The sequence below is a fragment of the Rhineura floridana genome, chromosome 5 (assembly GCF_030035675.1).
Source record: "Rhineura floridana isolate rRhiFlo1 chromosome 5, rRhiFlo1.hap2, whole genome shotgun sequence".
Taxonomy (NCBI): domain Eukaryota; kingdom Metazoa; phylum Chordata; class Lepidosauria; order Squamata; family Rhineuridae; genus Rhineura; species Rhineura floridana.
Window position 1 is genome coordinate 161,152,719 of NC_084484.1, and position 14,371 is coordinate 161,167,089.

General features: G+C 43.5%; 2 protein-coding genes across 2 annotated transcripts in view; both read left to right on the forward strand.

The window, feature by feature from the left end:
- LOC133386120 (uncharacterized) overlaps nucleotides 1–5,034 on the forward strand; it is a 50,294-nt gene extending 45,260 nt beyond the window's left edge. The window contains exon 5 of the mRNA XM_061629728.1: nucleotides 4,817–5,034. Coding sequence (XP_061485712.1) covers nucleotides 4,817–5,034 — 218 coding nt within the window. The remainder of the gene's footprint in view (nucleotides 1–4,816) is intronic.
- Nucleotides 5,035–5,179: 145 nt separating this feature from the next.
- LOC133385989 (vitelline membrane outer layer protein 1-like) lies at nucleotides 5,180–13,603 on the forward strand. The gene is made up of 3 exons (XM_061629599.1): nucleotides 5,180–5,350; nucleotides 8,653–8,756; nucleotides 13,293–13,603. Exons 1-3 carry the CDS (start codon nucleotides 5,180–5,182, stop codon nucleotides 13,588–13,590), a joined length of 573 nt encoding a protein of 190 aa, XP_061485583.1. The 3' UTR covers nucleotides 13,591–13,603.
- The last annotated feature ends 768 nt before the right edge of the window (nucleotides 13,604–14,371 follow it).

A 14,371-nucleotide genomic window follows, 5' to 3' on the forward strand; every position in this document is an offset into this window, starting at 1 on the left:
TCCTGTAGCTGGGGGGAGGGGAATGTGGGCACTGCCCCCCCCGAGCTGTGTTTTGTTCCCACTCTCAGGATTTTTTTGGGAGGGAAATTGTCTTTTTTATTTGTGACATGACAGACAATGACAGCCTCCATTTAAAGATTAACAGCTTATTTTAAAAACAGCAGCAATTTAAGAATAGGACCACTGGAAAAAAAAATCAGTGAATAAGGCAAGGCAAGTTCCCAACAAAAGCCTCATTTGGAAGAGCACCCAAAAGTCTGCTCACTCGAGACTTTTTCTGAGGGTGGATTTTTCATGATCATAATCACCCTATAATTACTTAAGTAATCCTGGAAAAAAAGTGAGTAGCATGACTCTTGAACAATTAAATATTAGATCTTTGTATTATGGGCTAGAATTAAACTCCATCCCTTGGACTTTCCTTTCATTCAGTTTCATTCAGTTGTGTTCTCTACCCAGTCAGCAATAAAGAAGCATGCTTGTTTGCTTGCATTAAGAAGTAAGAGTTAATTTATCTTTCAGTAATAATGAGTAGAGCAGGATTGGGTGCTTATTGCTAAAGGGTGAAATAAAGAGATACTATAACTTAAAGTGATCTGAAAAAATGGCTACCCTAAGTTACCCTTTACTCTTTTAAAGCATTTACTATACTCACATTCATAGTGGCTTTTCTTCTTCTTTTTCTTGAGTACTTGATGGCAAAGGATGAAAACAGGCCTAAAGGAATAGAAACACTGCTGTACACACTACAGTTAGATTGTTGGATGGCCCCCTAGGCTAAACTCAGGCTTCATTTCTCATTTTTCCCAATATGTGCAGCTTAGAATGAGGCCTTTTCAAGGTTTCTGGACAGAAAGATAAACCCAGCAACCCTTTAAAAAATCCAATTGCTTTCCACAATTAGTTTCCAGTTGCTTAGTTAGTCCTTTATATAGCAACCAGTTAAAAAGTTTTCCCTTTAATGTCCAACAGGAAGCAAAATCTAAAAATCAGGAACAAGGCTAAAAGGAGGGACTCTTAAGGAGGAGTTAACAAACACATCGTAAAGTATTTATTTTCTCTCTGCCCTTCTGTAAAGTTGTAGTATGAATAGGTGGAATCTAAAATTGAGAGAACTAGTCCAGCATCAAAGCCAAGCTCAGGGACACACTGTCATTGCCAAAGTAGTTCAGTTCATAAAGAATCAGAACAAACAGACAGGCCATAGATAAAAGAGGACTGTTGCTATAGGCAAAGTCAAGCTTTTGAGTCTGGTATTCCTGGAGATCTCTCAAAAAAGGGTGAGACAATTCAACAGATTAAACTTCATTCACGTAAGTTAACACACTTTCTGGGTGGAGGAGGGGTGAGGGGGAAAGAGGTGGGTGGGGAATTGGCTATGTACTTCTCTCCCCCCAAATTCCCCATTTAGAAATGTGGCTGCCCACATAACAAGGAAGACTGGCAACAGGGCTGCTCACCCCTCCCTTTCCTCTCTTGGAAACTGGCAGTAATGTGTAGCATTGGGAAACCAGGTAAGCAATTACCCATGCCAGCCTGCTACTGCCAACCCCACTCCTTAAAACCCTGATTAAACATGTGGTAGGAAGGGGGAGAAAGGAGACACAAGGTATCCTTCTTCCCCCTCCCGACCGCATGCATAAATAGGGTTAGGGCTGAGCCCCAAATATATTCTGGGCCCAGATCCAGGTCAGGATGATTACAAGTTGATCAGGGCCAGTCCATAACGCTGGATCAGGAGGTGAGGGGGACTGCCTATAGCCCTACTGCCTTGGGTGGCACTTATTAAAGGCAATTGTGATGGGAGTGTGGTTGACACAGGGAGCTGGTAGGCTCCATAGTTTTTCCACTGCCCTGCTCAGTTATAGAGCTGCAGAGCCTGGGAGGCCAACTCCTCCCTGCTGCTGGCCACTGCCCTGCCCACGTGCATATACATTGATCAGCTCAGGGTCTCTTTCATGCAGGAAAACTGACTGTGGTGAGACTGTAAGTATAACTGCACTGCACTACACTGCGTGGAGAAGCTTGCTGAGATGAGGAAGGAGGAGAAGGGTTGCACCATGTCCCAAATTACAGGAGCTTGAACAATTGCCAGAACGGAATTGAGGCAAAGCCAGAAAACAAAGAACAAGAAATAAATTCCAGCTGCAGTGTTATTCCTAAAAGGTGAGTCAAAAATAGGAGGGAGGAACTCATGATCTGACCGGTAGCCTTTGGTTGTATAGGTTGCTACAGGGCTCTATATGGTCCCCCATGCTTTGAAATATCTACATGAAACTCCTATGGGCAGTCATCCAAAGATTTAGGCTGCAATGTCACCAATATGCTGATGACACACAGCTCTACCATGCTTTTCCATCTTCTGATCCCAGGCAGGCTGCTGAAACCATAAAATAATAATGCCTGTTCTGTGATGGATGAGGGCAAACAATCTGAGGTCAAATCCAGGCCAAACAGAGATGCTGTGGGTTGGGTGTAGGCATCGTAGGTTTAGGTCTCCACCTTTCCACATCAGTTTGCAATTTTTAAAAATAAAAAAGTCCTCATGAAGATTCACCAGCATTTTAGTGTGAATTTCTCCAAATAAACACATTGTTCACTGTAATTTTCTCTGATATATTTGTATTTTGTAAAGCAGTCTTCCCTAATATTTGTATGATCTTTTCACCAACATATGCATTTTTGTGCTTGTCCTAGTATATGTATTTTAGTACATGTTAGTTGGCTGGAGAACTGCATTGCAAAATTCAGAGAAGTGCAAATTTCAAAGGATGGCTGTGTTTACAGTTCATGATACTATTTTGAAAAGTGCAGATTCGGTAGGTTCACGTTTGAATGTGATCTGAATCAAATTTTTCCACCATCCCTACTTGGGAAATTCTCCAGTTCTGGAAAGAGGATTACAACTGGTGTTAGATGAGGTAGCATTCTCCCTAAAAGACCAAGCCTGCAGTTTGGGAGTGCTTCTAGATTCGTCGCTGACTGGGGAAGTCAGGTAATGTTGTTAGCCAGGAGTGTGTTTTATCAGCTTTGGCTAGAACACCAACTGTAGCCTTATCTGGAGAGGGCAAACCTGGCCACAGTGATCCATGCTCTGGTCATGTCCAGGCTAAACTATTGTAATGCACTCCACTTGAGCTGCCTTTAAATATAGTCTGGAAACTTCAGTTGGTTCAAAACTGGGACACCAGATTCCTGATGGATGTACAGTGGTCAGCTTCAATAACTTCCGCATTATACCAGCTACGCTGGCTTTCCAGGCCTGATTTAAAGTTTGGGCTTGAGCTATCTGATGGACCACCTGCATTAATACAATCCTGCCTGCACAATGAGATCTCAGTAGGAGGTCCTCTTTGTATTTCCACCTATTAGAGCTGTGAGGTGATTGACCACAAGAGCCTTTTCCATGGTGGCTCCACACCTTTGGAATTCCCTCACAGTTGGCCAATATCCTTCAGGCTTTCTGAAAGGCATTTAAGACTCATCTGTTTCTATTGGACTTCCTTGGATAATTTTTTCTTGTCATACTCGTGGAATAGAGGTTGGAATACAGTTTTGCTGTTGGAGCTCTGAGTCTGTTTTTATTCTTTGGAATCTGTTTTATTTTAGGTTTTAGTAATAATTGATTTTTAATACTTGTAAGTTTTTATGGTTGGAAGTTGCTTTGGACAGGCATTGCCTGAAAAAGTAACATATAACAAATTTAAAATAAATAATAGGAAGGTCCATAGCCGAGTGGAAGATCATCTACTTTGCATGCACAAGTCCTAGCTTCAGTTTCTGAAATCTCCAGGTAGGAATGGAAAAAATTCCCTGTCTGAAACCCTGGCGAGCCACTGCCAGTCAGTGTAGACAATATGGAGCTAGAGGGACCAATGTCAGTATCAGGCAGCTTCCTATACTCCTATGGAATCATACCTTTGTTAACACTGTTTAGGAATTCCTGTGATGTAATATTTATTATTATTATTATTATTATTATTATTATTTATACCCCGCCATCCTTCCAAAACTGGAACTCGCGGTGGCTTCCAGATAAAAAACACATATAATTAAAACATACAGAGTCTAAATTAAAATAAAATTAAACTAATTCCAATATTAAAACCATTCATACATAGCTAAAAGAGAATAACAGACCAGTTTAAAAATGAAGGAATTAGGCATTAGCAATGCAGTTCCCGTCAAGCCCTATCTTAAGCAGCCGACAATACCAAAGGCTTGTTGGAATAGAAAGGTCTTTGCTTGACGCCGGAAGGACTGCAAGGAGGGGGTCATTCTTACATCCCTAGGAAGGGAATTCCAAAGCCTAGGGGCAGCCACCAAGAAGGTCCTATCACGCATCCCCACCAGTCGTACTTGAGAGGGCGTGGGTATTGAGAGAAGGGCCTCTCCTGAAGATCTCAGGGCCCGGGTAGGTTCATACAGGGAGATATGGTCTGATAGATAGCCTGGACCTAAGCCGTATTCAGAGCAACAGAGAATCCATTCACTATTGTTCTACCTTTTATTTTTTCTAAAAGCATTTCCTGGTTGCCTGGTGTGCTTTGCTCTGTTCCCATCCCAAATTCTCAAGAACTAACTGTAATCAGAAAGGCCAGTCAGTAAATTTATTGCATCAACCAAAAGTTGATCTCCAAAAGCAGAGCCGCCCCTAGGCACCGGAAAGCGGGGCAGTTGCCCCAGGCCTTGTGCTTTGGGCCCCCCCCGCACTTGGCGATCTGCTCACCAGCCGGCTCCTCCCTCCCCTGCCTGCTCGCCTTCACCATGCCAGGCAGGGTGCAGCGCTCTCTCTCTTTATCTCCACCCGGGACAGGGGCTTGCTCGCCTGCCCGCCCACCCGCCATGCTGAAGCCACCGCCGCCACCGCCGCTCCTGCTGCGGTCAGCAAGCGGTAGCCGCCCTGGGGACAGTGAGCTGGGCCAGCAGTTCCGGGACTGGTGCCTTGGTGACTCAGCCAAGACCAAGATGGTGACCCGGAGCAAATGTGGGGCCCCCCAACTAAGCTTTTGCCCCAGGCCCCGCACATGCTAAGGGAGGGCCTGTCCAAAAGCACATCTCTCTAAGGGCAATTTCTGAAAAACAGGATTCAGGGATACTGGGACCAGAGGTATAAATTCTCAAGGCAACTATTTTTCCACTATGCTTTTGCTGCTAGATCTACACTGGACTGCCTTCCATGGACCTCTCCATCACTACTGTGCTCTTCTCGATTTTCTCCAGTTGCCTCTGCGATGCAGAAGCCAGAAAATATACGACTGTCCTCACAGTGCCTAACGGAGCACGTTGGGGTATTTGGGGAGAAACAGAATTCTGTCCCAAAGGACATGCAAATGGATTCCAACTGAAGGTAGAAGCCTCCTTGTATCCTCCTTTCTGGACACCTTGATAGCAAGTAGCTGTGACAATAAGGACACTCCAAATAAAATAGTCCAAGAACACATTCCCAAGAGTGGAAAGGTTGGGAAACACGAATGCCTTGTGCACACTGTTGTTGTTTTTAAGTGGAAAGGATAAGAGAATGATGGGTCAGATTTTGGTTGTCAAGAAAAAAGGAGACTTCAGGGCAAGTATGGAGAGTGTTGGTATGGTTGGAGTAGGAGAGGAAAGATCTGTCAGTCTGGGTTCTTTCAATTTCTCATTTTTCCAATCTTAAATTCAGTTCTCCACATTTCTGTATGAATGTGCAATTGTTATTATTTTTAAATCCTCATGGAAATTCTTCAGTATTTAATGTGAGTTTCTCCTAATAAGCACATTTGTGTATACAGCTTGGGCTAATGGATACATATTGTCAAGCAAAATCTCCCAACATGATGCATGTTTGTATGTTATTTTTTGCTTAGTGTTAGTGTACTGCCTTCAAGTCAATTCCGACTTATGGCGACCCCATGACTAGGGTTTTCATGAGGCTGAGAGGCAGTGACTGGCCCAAGGTCACCCAGTGAACTTCATGGCTATGTGGGGATTCGAACCCTGGTCTCCCAGGTCGTAGTCCAACACCTTAACCACTACACCACACTGGCTCTCTATTTTTTTCTTTTCTGCTAACCACTAACATATTTATTTGTATGCACAATTTCCCCAGTATATGCATTTTTGTAAACATTGTATGGTTGGAGAACTGCATTGCAAAACCCAGATAAGTGTGGATTTGAACAGATGGCTAGGTTTTGGTTTTCATATTGTTTCAGAAAGTGTGAATTTGATAGATTTGGCTTCAAATGGGAATTGAATTGAATTTCTCCTTTCCTAGTTGGGAGTGTCCAGATGCAGGATGAGGAGTCATGGTAGATCAGATTCAAGTTGTTCCAATTCTTTATCACTAACTTTTAAGAAAATATGCCTCATACTTAGGCTGAATTCAGTGTATTTCAGCATCCATCCATATGGAATCACTTTGTGTCTGTTAAATCAGAAAAAAAAATGCTCTCCCTGTTTATTTTGTTTGCCTTGTCTGTTGCTTTTGTTGGCTGATAGACATGAGTCCCACTTTGGCTAGAGGAAATCTTAGATTATAATCCAAGACGAGTTTCTGCAGAAAGGGCCGTATTTTTAAAGAATTTTTGTCCGGGATGGCAAAGAACAGGCTATCACTCATTAGCAGAGCATATGCTTTGAAAGGGAGAGGTCCCAGGTTCAATCTTCATAATCATCTTCAGTTAACAGAACCCCAGGTTATAGGACTTGGAAGGGCCCTGATTTGAGACCTTGGTGAGCTGTTTCTAGTCAGAGTAGAGAGAAATGGGCCAGGTAGGCCAATGGTCTAACTCAGTATATGATTGCTTCTTGTGTTCCTCTTCCATTGGACCCACTGAATTAGCTGTTTCTCTTTCCTTCTCTAAAGGAAGGCTTTGTTGGATCACTTTTCATTGCAGTCCTATGGAACATATTTTTTTTGGGGGGGGAACACGTTTCTTTAGAAAGAAGGGCAGGGAAAGCAGCAACCCCCCCCCCACAAAATACAAACTCTATCACAGAATCCATGCAAGGTCCCAGAAACCCAGAGCACACTGGGTTATTATAGCCAATTCTGCAGCATCTAAGATACAGTTCACGATCCATGAAGTATCAAGCACTATCTATGATTCTGCATTGTGAGGCCTTTAGGGCATCTGGGCCCTTGCTTTTCCACAATAGTCTGGAAACAGAATTAATCTATGACACTTGGTGCTCTTGGTGTATCCAGCAATGCCCATCCTTATAACCAATATCCTTTTTTTATGTTTGCTGACAGGTCTGTCCAGTTCAGCACAGGTCCCTTGCAGTCTTAATTAAGAGTTTCCTACTCACATTTTCTGTACTTCTGTTGCTTTCTATTGAACATGGAAGTGAGATTACTGATGAATTTCCAGATAACTGCTGCTTGATTTCCCATACTTGATTGTCCCTAGGGTTGCCAGGCTCAGGGCCTGAGACTGATCCTATATCTTTAGGAGAAGAGAAAGTCAGCCAAGTGCAGGTGTTCTTGCAACATTGTAATGGGAAAAACCACAAGGTGGATTTCTCCCTTCCCCCTGCACACCTTTTAAAGATACAGAAGACCTCTTGGTTGTCCCTCCAAGAGGTTTTCTGTATCTTTAAAAGTTGTGCAGGGGGAAGAGAGAATTCCACCTTGTGGTTTTTCCTGTTACAGTGTTGAAAGAACACCTGCACTTGGCTGACTTTCTCTTCTCCTAAAGATACAGGATCAGTCTCAGGCCCTGAACCTGGCAACCCTAATTGTCCCAAGGTCAGAGTTTCTTGTGATTTTTTTTTGTTTCGTAGGTGTGCTTCCCTCTTTGGTCTCAGTCTCATTAACATCTGTGGCATGCCTGGTCAGAGAGGGCAGTATCTTATTCCTTCAGAAATTGTTGGGGGTGCAAGGAAGGGGCTTTGCATACAAAAGGCCCCAGGCTAACACTATTGCTTGGTATTATAATACCAGTGCTTGGAATGAGCTAGTTTGGTTTAATGAAGTTCACTGAATTAGTTCAAAAACCTCTAACCTATACCTGAAAGTAGTTCCTATATTTGCTGGTGAATTAAAAGTGAATTCAGTTCATTTTGGGGATAGAACTTTGAACAATTTCTAGTTGCTCTTCAAGTTCATCAGACTTTAAGCTTAGAGATCATAATTTGGGGGAAAATAAATTAAACAATTCACATTCCATTGTGTGTGTGTGTATTTTGATGTTTTCTTAGGCTGCAATCCAATACTTGTCTACTCAAAAGAAAGCTCCATTGAGTTAAATGGAACTTACTCCCAGGTAAATGTGTATTGGATTGCAGCCTCAGTTTCTTAAGTACATTTTATAGTTTAGCACAGCAGCTTGTAACATTCTGGATGCTGAATTGTTATTTTTTTGCCGAGGATTATTTGGATGAACTTGAATTGAACTGGGAATTGAACGTGAACGAAATTAGCTCATTTTATAAAGGGACTATGAACTGGAATTAGTTCCTTCTGGGACATGTTGAACTTGAACTAGAACTAGATCCTTTTAAAAAATGTACTTGCCAAGCTCTGTACAATATACTCAAATTCAGCCTGCAAGCTAATGTGTGTTGAATTCCTACTGAATGAAATTCCTACTGAAAATGTTGCATGTTACTCATGCTTAACTGTGGCCTTATTGCAGCAACAGCTCCTCTTTTTCTCCTCTCCATCAGGTAGAGCCACACAGACCTAATTTAATACTGAAAGATGAAACCTCTCTGAATGGCATCCGCCTCTATTGCACTGACGACACACAAATTGAATCTAGTGTTGGCATGTGAGTAGCTTTTACCATTTCTCTTTCTCTCTGCAGTGGAGGCTGGTGGCTCCATGTCAGTGGGGCAGTGGAATCCACCTTGGTTTTAGTCCGAGCTTTCAAGGAGCTGTCCAAGGTGTCCACCAGCTGTCACAGCCTGTCTATCTTTGTTGTTTGAGAAATTGATGAACCAAATATGGTGGCTGTTCATCCTTTTCCTGAGTTCTTGATGAGCATACATACTGGATGATGGTCACTTATTCATGGGCTGTCCAACCTGAGTCTAGGCATGATGTGATGATTGGGAAGTCAGTCCTGAATCTGCTTCCCCAACCTGGTGCCCTCCTGATCTTTTGGACTTCAACCCCCATCAGCACAGGCCAATGCATGGGGCTAACAAGAGATGTAATCCACAACATCAGGAGGGCACTAGGTTGGAGAAGACTGGTCCTTAGACTAGGGACCTGACATCTCAGAGCACTAAGGTGTACCTCCCTACCCCCCTACCCTTCAACCTGTTTCCCAAGGGACTTCTGTCAGCTGTAACAAAGAGGTAATCAGCAAGAGAGAAGGCTAGACAGAGTAGTCAAAGGGGCTTAAAGGGATTCAATTTCATGCAGTTTTCAGCTGCCCCAGCCCACTGCTCTTGAGTAGCATCACAGAGCCAGCTATTGTAATTTGCATTTCAGGCCAGTATTTCACAGGGGACCTTGGAGAGGTCTCCTTCTCCTGTTGAAAATATGGGTTGTAGTCAACTAAGTCCTACTCACAGTAGACCCACTGAAATGAATGAACCTAAGTTAGTCATGTCTATTAACTCCAATGGGTTTACTCTGAGTACCCTATGCATTTTGGATTTTTGTGGGTTGAATATGTGTCTCAATTGGGGTTGCCAGGTTCAGGGCCTGAGGCACCAAGAGGTCTTCCGTATCTTTAAAAGTTGTGCAGGGGAAAAGGAGAATTCCACCTTGTGGTTTTTCCTGTTACAGTGTTGCAAGAACACCTGCACTTGGCTGACTTTCTCTTCTCCTAAAGATACAGGATCAGTCTCAGGCCCTGAGCCTGGCAACCCTAGTCTCAATGGAATATGTAATCCACACATTATCAAGGCTATATGATAAGTATTAGTAGTGACTCTCCTATGTTTTCTGCTTCCCAGACACAGCTGCAACCTTGACAGGTTCAGAACAAAGTCCTGGCCACACTGGAGGGTTGCAACAAGGAACATTACGTTATCTTCTGCCTGATTAAAGAAGCAGGGTTGTAGTTTGTTTTTCCGCCTCCACAGTCATAATTCTCAGGAACTGCACCTGTTACCTTCCAAATTTCTGATGCCACTATGTTCCAAATGATTGAATAACCCGCTATCAGAACTCCTGGTAGAAGATATCTGTCAATTCCCCAAGGGACGGACTCCTTTTAAGGAATCATTCTCTCTTCCCTTCTTTCCAGAGACCCTCAATCTCCGTGACATCTAATGAGCTGTCACCCTGGGAGTGGGATGCTGCTGTCAGTATCCTGAAGGCCTTTTTCATGAGGCCTGACTCTCTAGGTCAGACACCTTGGCCTCAAGGGAATGAACCTGTTCCCTGATGGCCAGGACCTCACTGCACCGACTGCACCCACAATTTCTGTCCAGCAGGCAGGTAGGAACATAAGAAGAGCCCCGCTGGATCAGGTCAATGGTCCATCTAGTCCAGCATCCTATTCTCACAGTGAGCAATCAGATGCCTTTAGGAAGCCCACAAGAAAGACCTGAGTGCAACAGCTCTCTCCCCACATGTGGTTCCCAGCAATTGGCCTTCAGAGGCATAACTCCCTCCCACAGTGGAGGTAGAACATAGCCATCATGGCTAGTAATAGATGGCCGTACATGAAATGCTTGCAGGTCATACATGATGGTCATACATGAAATGAGACAAAGTGAGGCAGCTGACTTTGAGTGTTATGAAAGGGCAGCAAATGGTTAATTATTTGATTTGTTATTAGGGATTATTTTACTGCTAGAAAGCGGGAGAAACAATTATGGGGAATATGTGTCTCAAATGTCGTTGAAGGAATTGCTCTGAATTGTATGAACTGTGATGTTGCTAGGCCTGGCAACCAAGAGATCTTCTGTATTTTTAAAAGTTGTGCAGGGGGAAGGGAGAATTCCACCTTGTGGTTTTTCCCATTACAGTGTTGCAAGAACACCTGCACTTGGCTGACTTTCTCTTCTCCTAAAGATACAGGATCAGTCTCAGGCCCTGAACCTGGCAACCCTACATGCGACCCAGGAAGGCTGGGGTGCTGTCACAGTGTTAAAATAACTTGACCAGCCTTGGGTACCGTGCACCTCGACTGGAAGGGGAGTGCCATTTGCTCTGAACAATAAAGTGTCATTCATTAATACATTTGCTTATCCATCTCAGGCAGCAAAATGTCTTGGACTTTGTCCTTATCCCAATTTTTAAGAAAGCAAAGAGGAAGAGACAGAGAAAGAGAATAAGTGAGAAGATTTGTGTGTTTTTGTAAAAAAAACACCATTATTTTTATTCAGTGGCCTGGTTCACACACAATGTTAAATGTTGGCTAATAAACCATGGTTAAGCATTATGTGCGAACCCAGCCCAGCACCTTAGAACTGTGATTTATTATGGTGTGCTATAAAATGGTTTGCTGTTGTTGTTGTTTATGGTATGCTAACAAAAATAAACCACAGTTTGCTGAGGGCTTACTGACCTTAACAATGGTTTAGTGTTATGTGCGAACCAGGCAGTTCCTTAACTATCATTTGTTTGTTTGCTCTGCCCAAATCATCCTCCAAGCTATAGAAACGCTAGCCAAGAGAGGCTGAAAAATGAAATTGCTCTCCATGTTGAGCTGTTCTTGCTGGCTGCATTAGCAAAGATGATGTCTCTCTCTAAGTGTGCATCATAAGAGGAGCACTTTCCCCCTCAACTCCTCTATCTCCAGCCTTCATCTCACAGCTGCGGTGCAGAGTGGAGATGGAATCTTAAAGGAACCCTCCCCTCTGAACAGATTGCACCTCTTGACAGACGTGTCTTCACTCTGACTTGCCTTCACTGCACAGGTGGGGTGTGATGGGAAGAGATGAACAGTAAAATGGAAAGTTTAAGTCACTATTCTCCATTATGACCACTTTCAGCACTGAAAAAGTGAAAAGCCTGCTGCTAGCATTTTACAGGTCATTCCTCCACAAGTGAGCATGGGGCTTTAAAAAATGTTTTAACAGCAAGAAAAACACCTCACCTGAGACAGTCACCTGGATAAGTCAATTTAGTATGCCGCACACATCTCCCTGGACACTTTTATTGTTGCATCTTTAGTGGGGTTTACAGTTGGGGCTGCATTCTAAGTAGTAGTGTAGTCCAGTGGTTAGGGTGTGAGATTAGGACCTGGGAGACCAGAGTTCAAATCCTCATTCAGTCATGACACTTAATGGGTGGCCTTGGCCCAGTCACTGCCTCTCAGCCTGACCTACCTCACAGGGTTGTTGTGAGGATAAAATGGAGAGAGGGAGAACCATGTATACCACTTTGAGCTCCTTGGAGGAAAGGTGGGATATAAAAGTAATATTAACAAAAATATACATCAGAAAGCCCCAAGGCTGGATTTTAAACTGTAAATGGGGGGGGGAGCATGCTTCAGACAACCTTGGAAGCACCACTATGCTAAGGATGGAGAGAATAGGGGATAGGACAGGATAGGATAGAAGTGAAGTGATATTAGCAGCAACAACAGCACAATGATTTCCTTTGGGCCAGTCCTAAAACCTACATGCACAAACTATGCATTCCCATCCTTCATCCTTTTCCCTCAGAGGACAAGCAGCCCTGCACTGTAAATGTAAGGGGTGTTCACACATGACATTCAATAGGTGTACATTTGGTGCACGTGTGAGCCAAAACAGGTGACAGTACAGTTGACAGTGCAGTTACGCACATGTAACTTTCAATGAGTACAATCTGTGTAGCTCCCTACACAATAGCTGCACTGTACACTAGTGTATCTTTCACATGAACATTTATACATGTGTGGAAACAGCTGGTGTTTGATCCAGTGTAATGTGTGAATAAGATTTTAAAGAGGATTACAGTCCATAAATTTTTGATAACCAGGATGTGGGGATTAACAATGGGCGAGTTCCTTCTCTTTATAGTCCTTGTGAATGTCACTCAGGCTGTCCCAGATGGAGGAAATGACAGGACAATCTGCATACAGTACTCTTACTATAAATCTCCTCTGAATGGAAGGGATTTTGACTACTATTAGTATGTATACTTTGGTCACATCCACACCATACATTTAAAGCACATTCAATGTAAATTTAAAGCACATGACTTCCCCCAAAGAATTCTGGGAATCATAGTTTCTCCCTCATTAAGCTACAATTCCCAGCACCCTTAACAAACTAAAGTTCCCAAGATTTGTTGGGGGGAAGCCATGTGCTTAAAATATGCTTAAAATATGTGTAGTGCTTCAGCTATGTGATGTGGAGGATGTGGCCTAGGCAAACACTTCTTGGGGCACTAATATCATTAACTTCTCTGGCAGGTGGGGAGACTGGACAAAGGCTGAGGTCTGTCCCGAAGGCAATCTGATCTCTTTCTCTCTGAGAGTACAAGCAGAGCAAGGGCTTTTATTCGATGATAAAGGAGGTGACAATATCAGGTTTGCCTGTGAACATGGGGCTGTTCTCACAGGCCATTCAAATGACTGGGGTACATTTGGCCCCTGGAGCCCACCCTGTCCTCAAGGCGCCATATGCGGGATCCAGACAAAAGTAGAGCCTCCGCAGGGGCAAGGCGATGACACAGCACTCAACGATGTGAGGTTCTACTGCTGCGACTGAACCGTATGTGTCTCTCCCATCTGCAGCTCAGCTCCTTGTGTCCAATGGTATCTTGGCATGAATCTTAGCAATAAATAAATCTTCAGAAGGGAGTTGCATGTGCTTTTTTTTGATACACAGTTCCTTAAGTCAATGTGGATGGATGCTGGATAGGAGGCCAACTAAAGGATTAAAGAAAGAACAATAGGGCATAATCAGACAGAGAATGATGAGGCAGAACCAGACAGACACAGGAGTAAGAAGAGCCCTGCTGGATTATATGTACAGCTCATCTGAGCAAGCCTCCTGTTCCCCACAGTGGCCAACCAGATGCCTCTTGGAAGCCCAGAAATTAGATGTGAGAGCACTCTCCCACTGTTGTTGCCCCCAGCAACTGCTGTTCAGAGGCATGTGCCCACTAATTCTGGAGGTATCATGTAGGTATGCATCCCAATTTCCTTCTGATGGGGTAGTGATGGAATATAGGAGACTGCTTTAAATAGGGTCATACCATTGATCCATCTAGCTCAGTATTGCCTATACTGACTGGCAGCCACTCTCCAGGGTTTCAGACAGGGGACATTTCCAGCCTTATGTGGAGATGGGGAAGATTGAACCTAAGACCTTTTATATGCAACGCAGATGGTCCACTACTGAGCTACAGCGGCCCTTCTCCATAGATGGGGTGGGGAACGATTTTTACTATGATACAAAGTGGCTGGTGGAAGATCTATCTATCTTTTTTTCCCCATTAGTACTAAAGGCAACAAACTGAAACACAATTCAAAATTCAAACATCTCC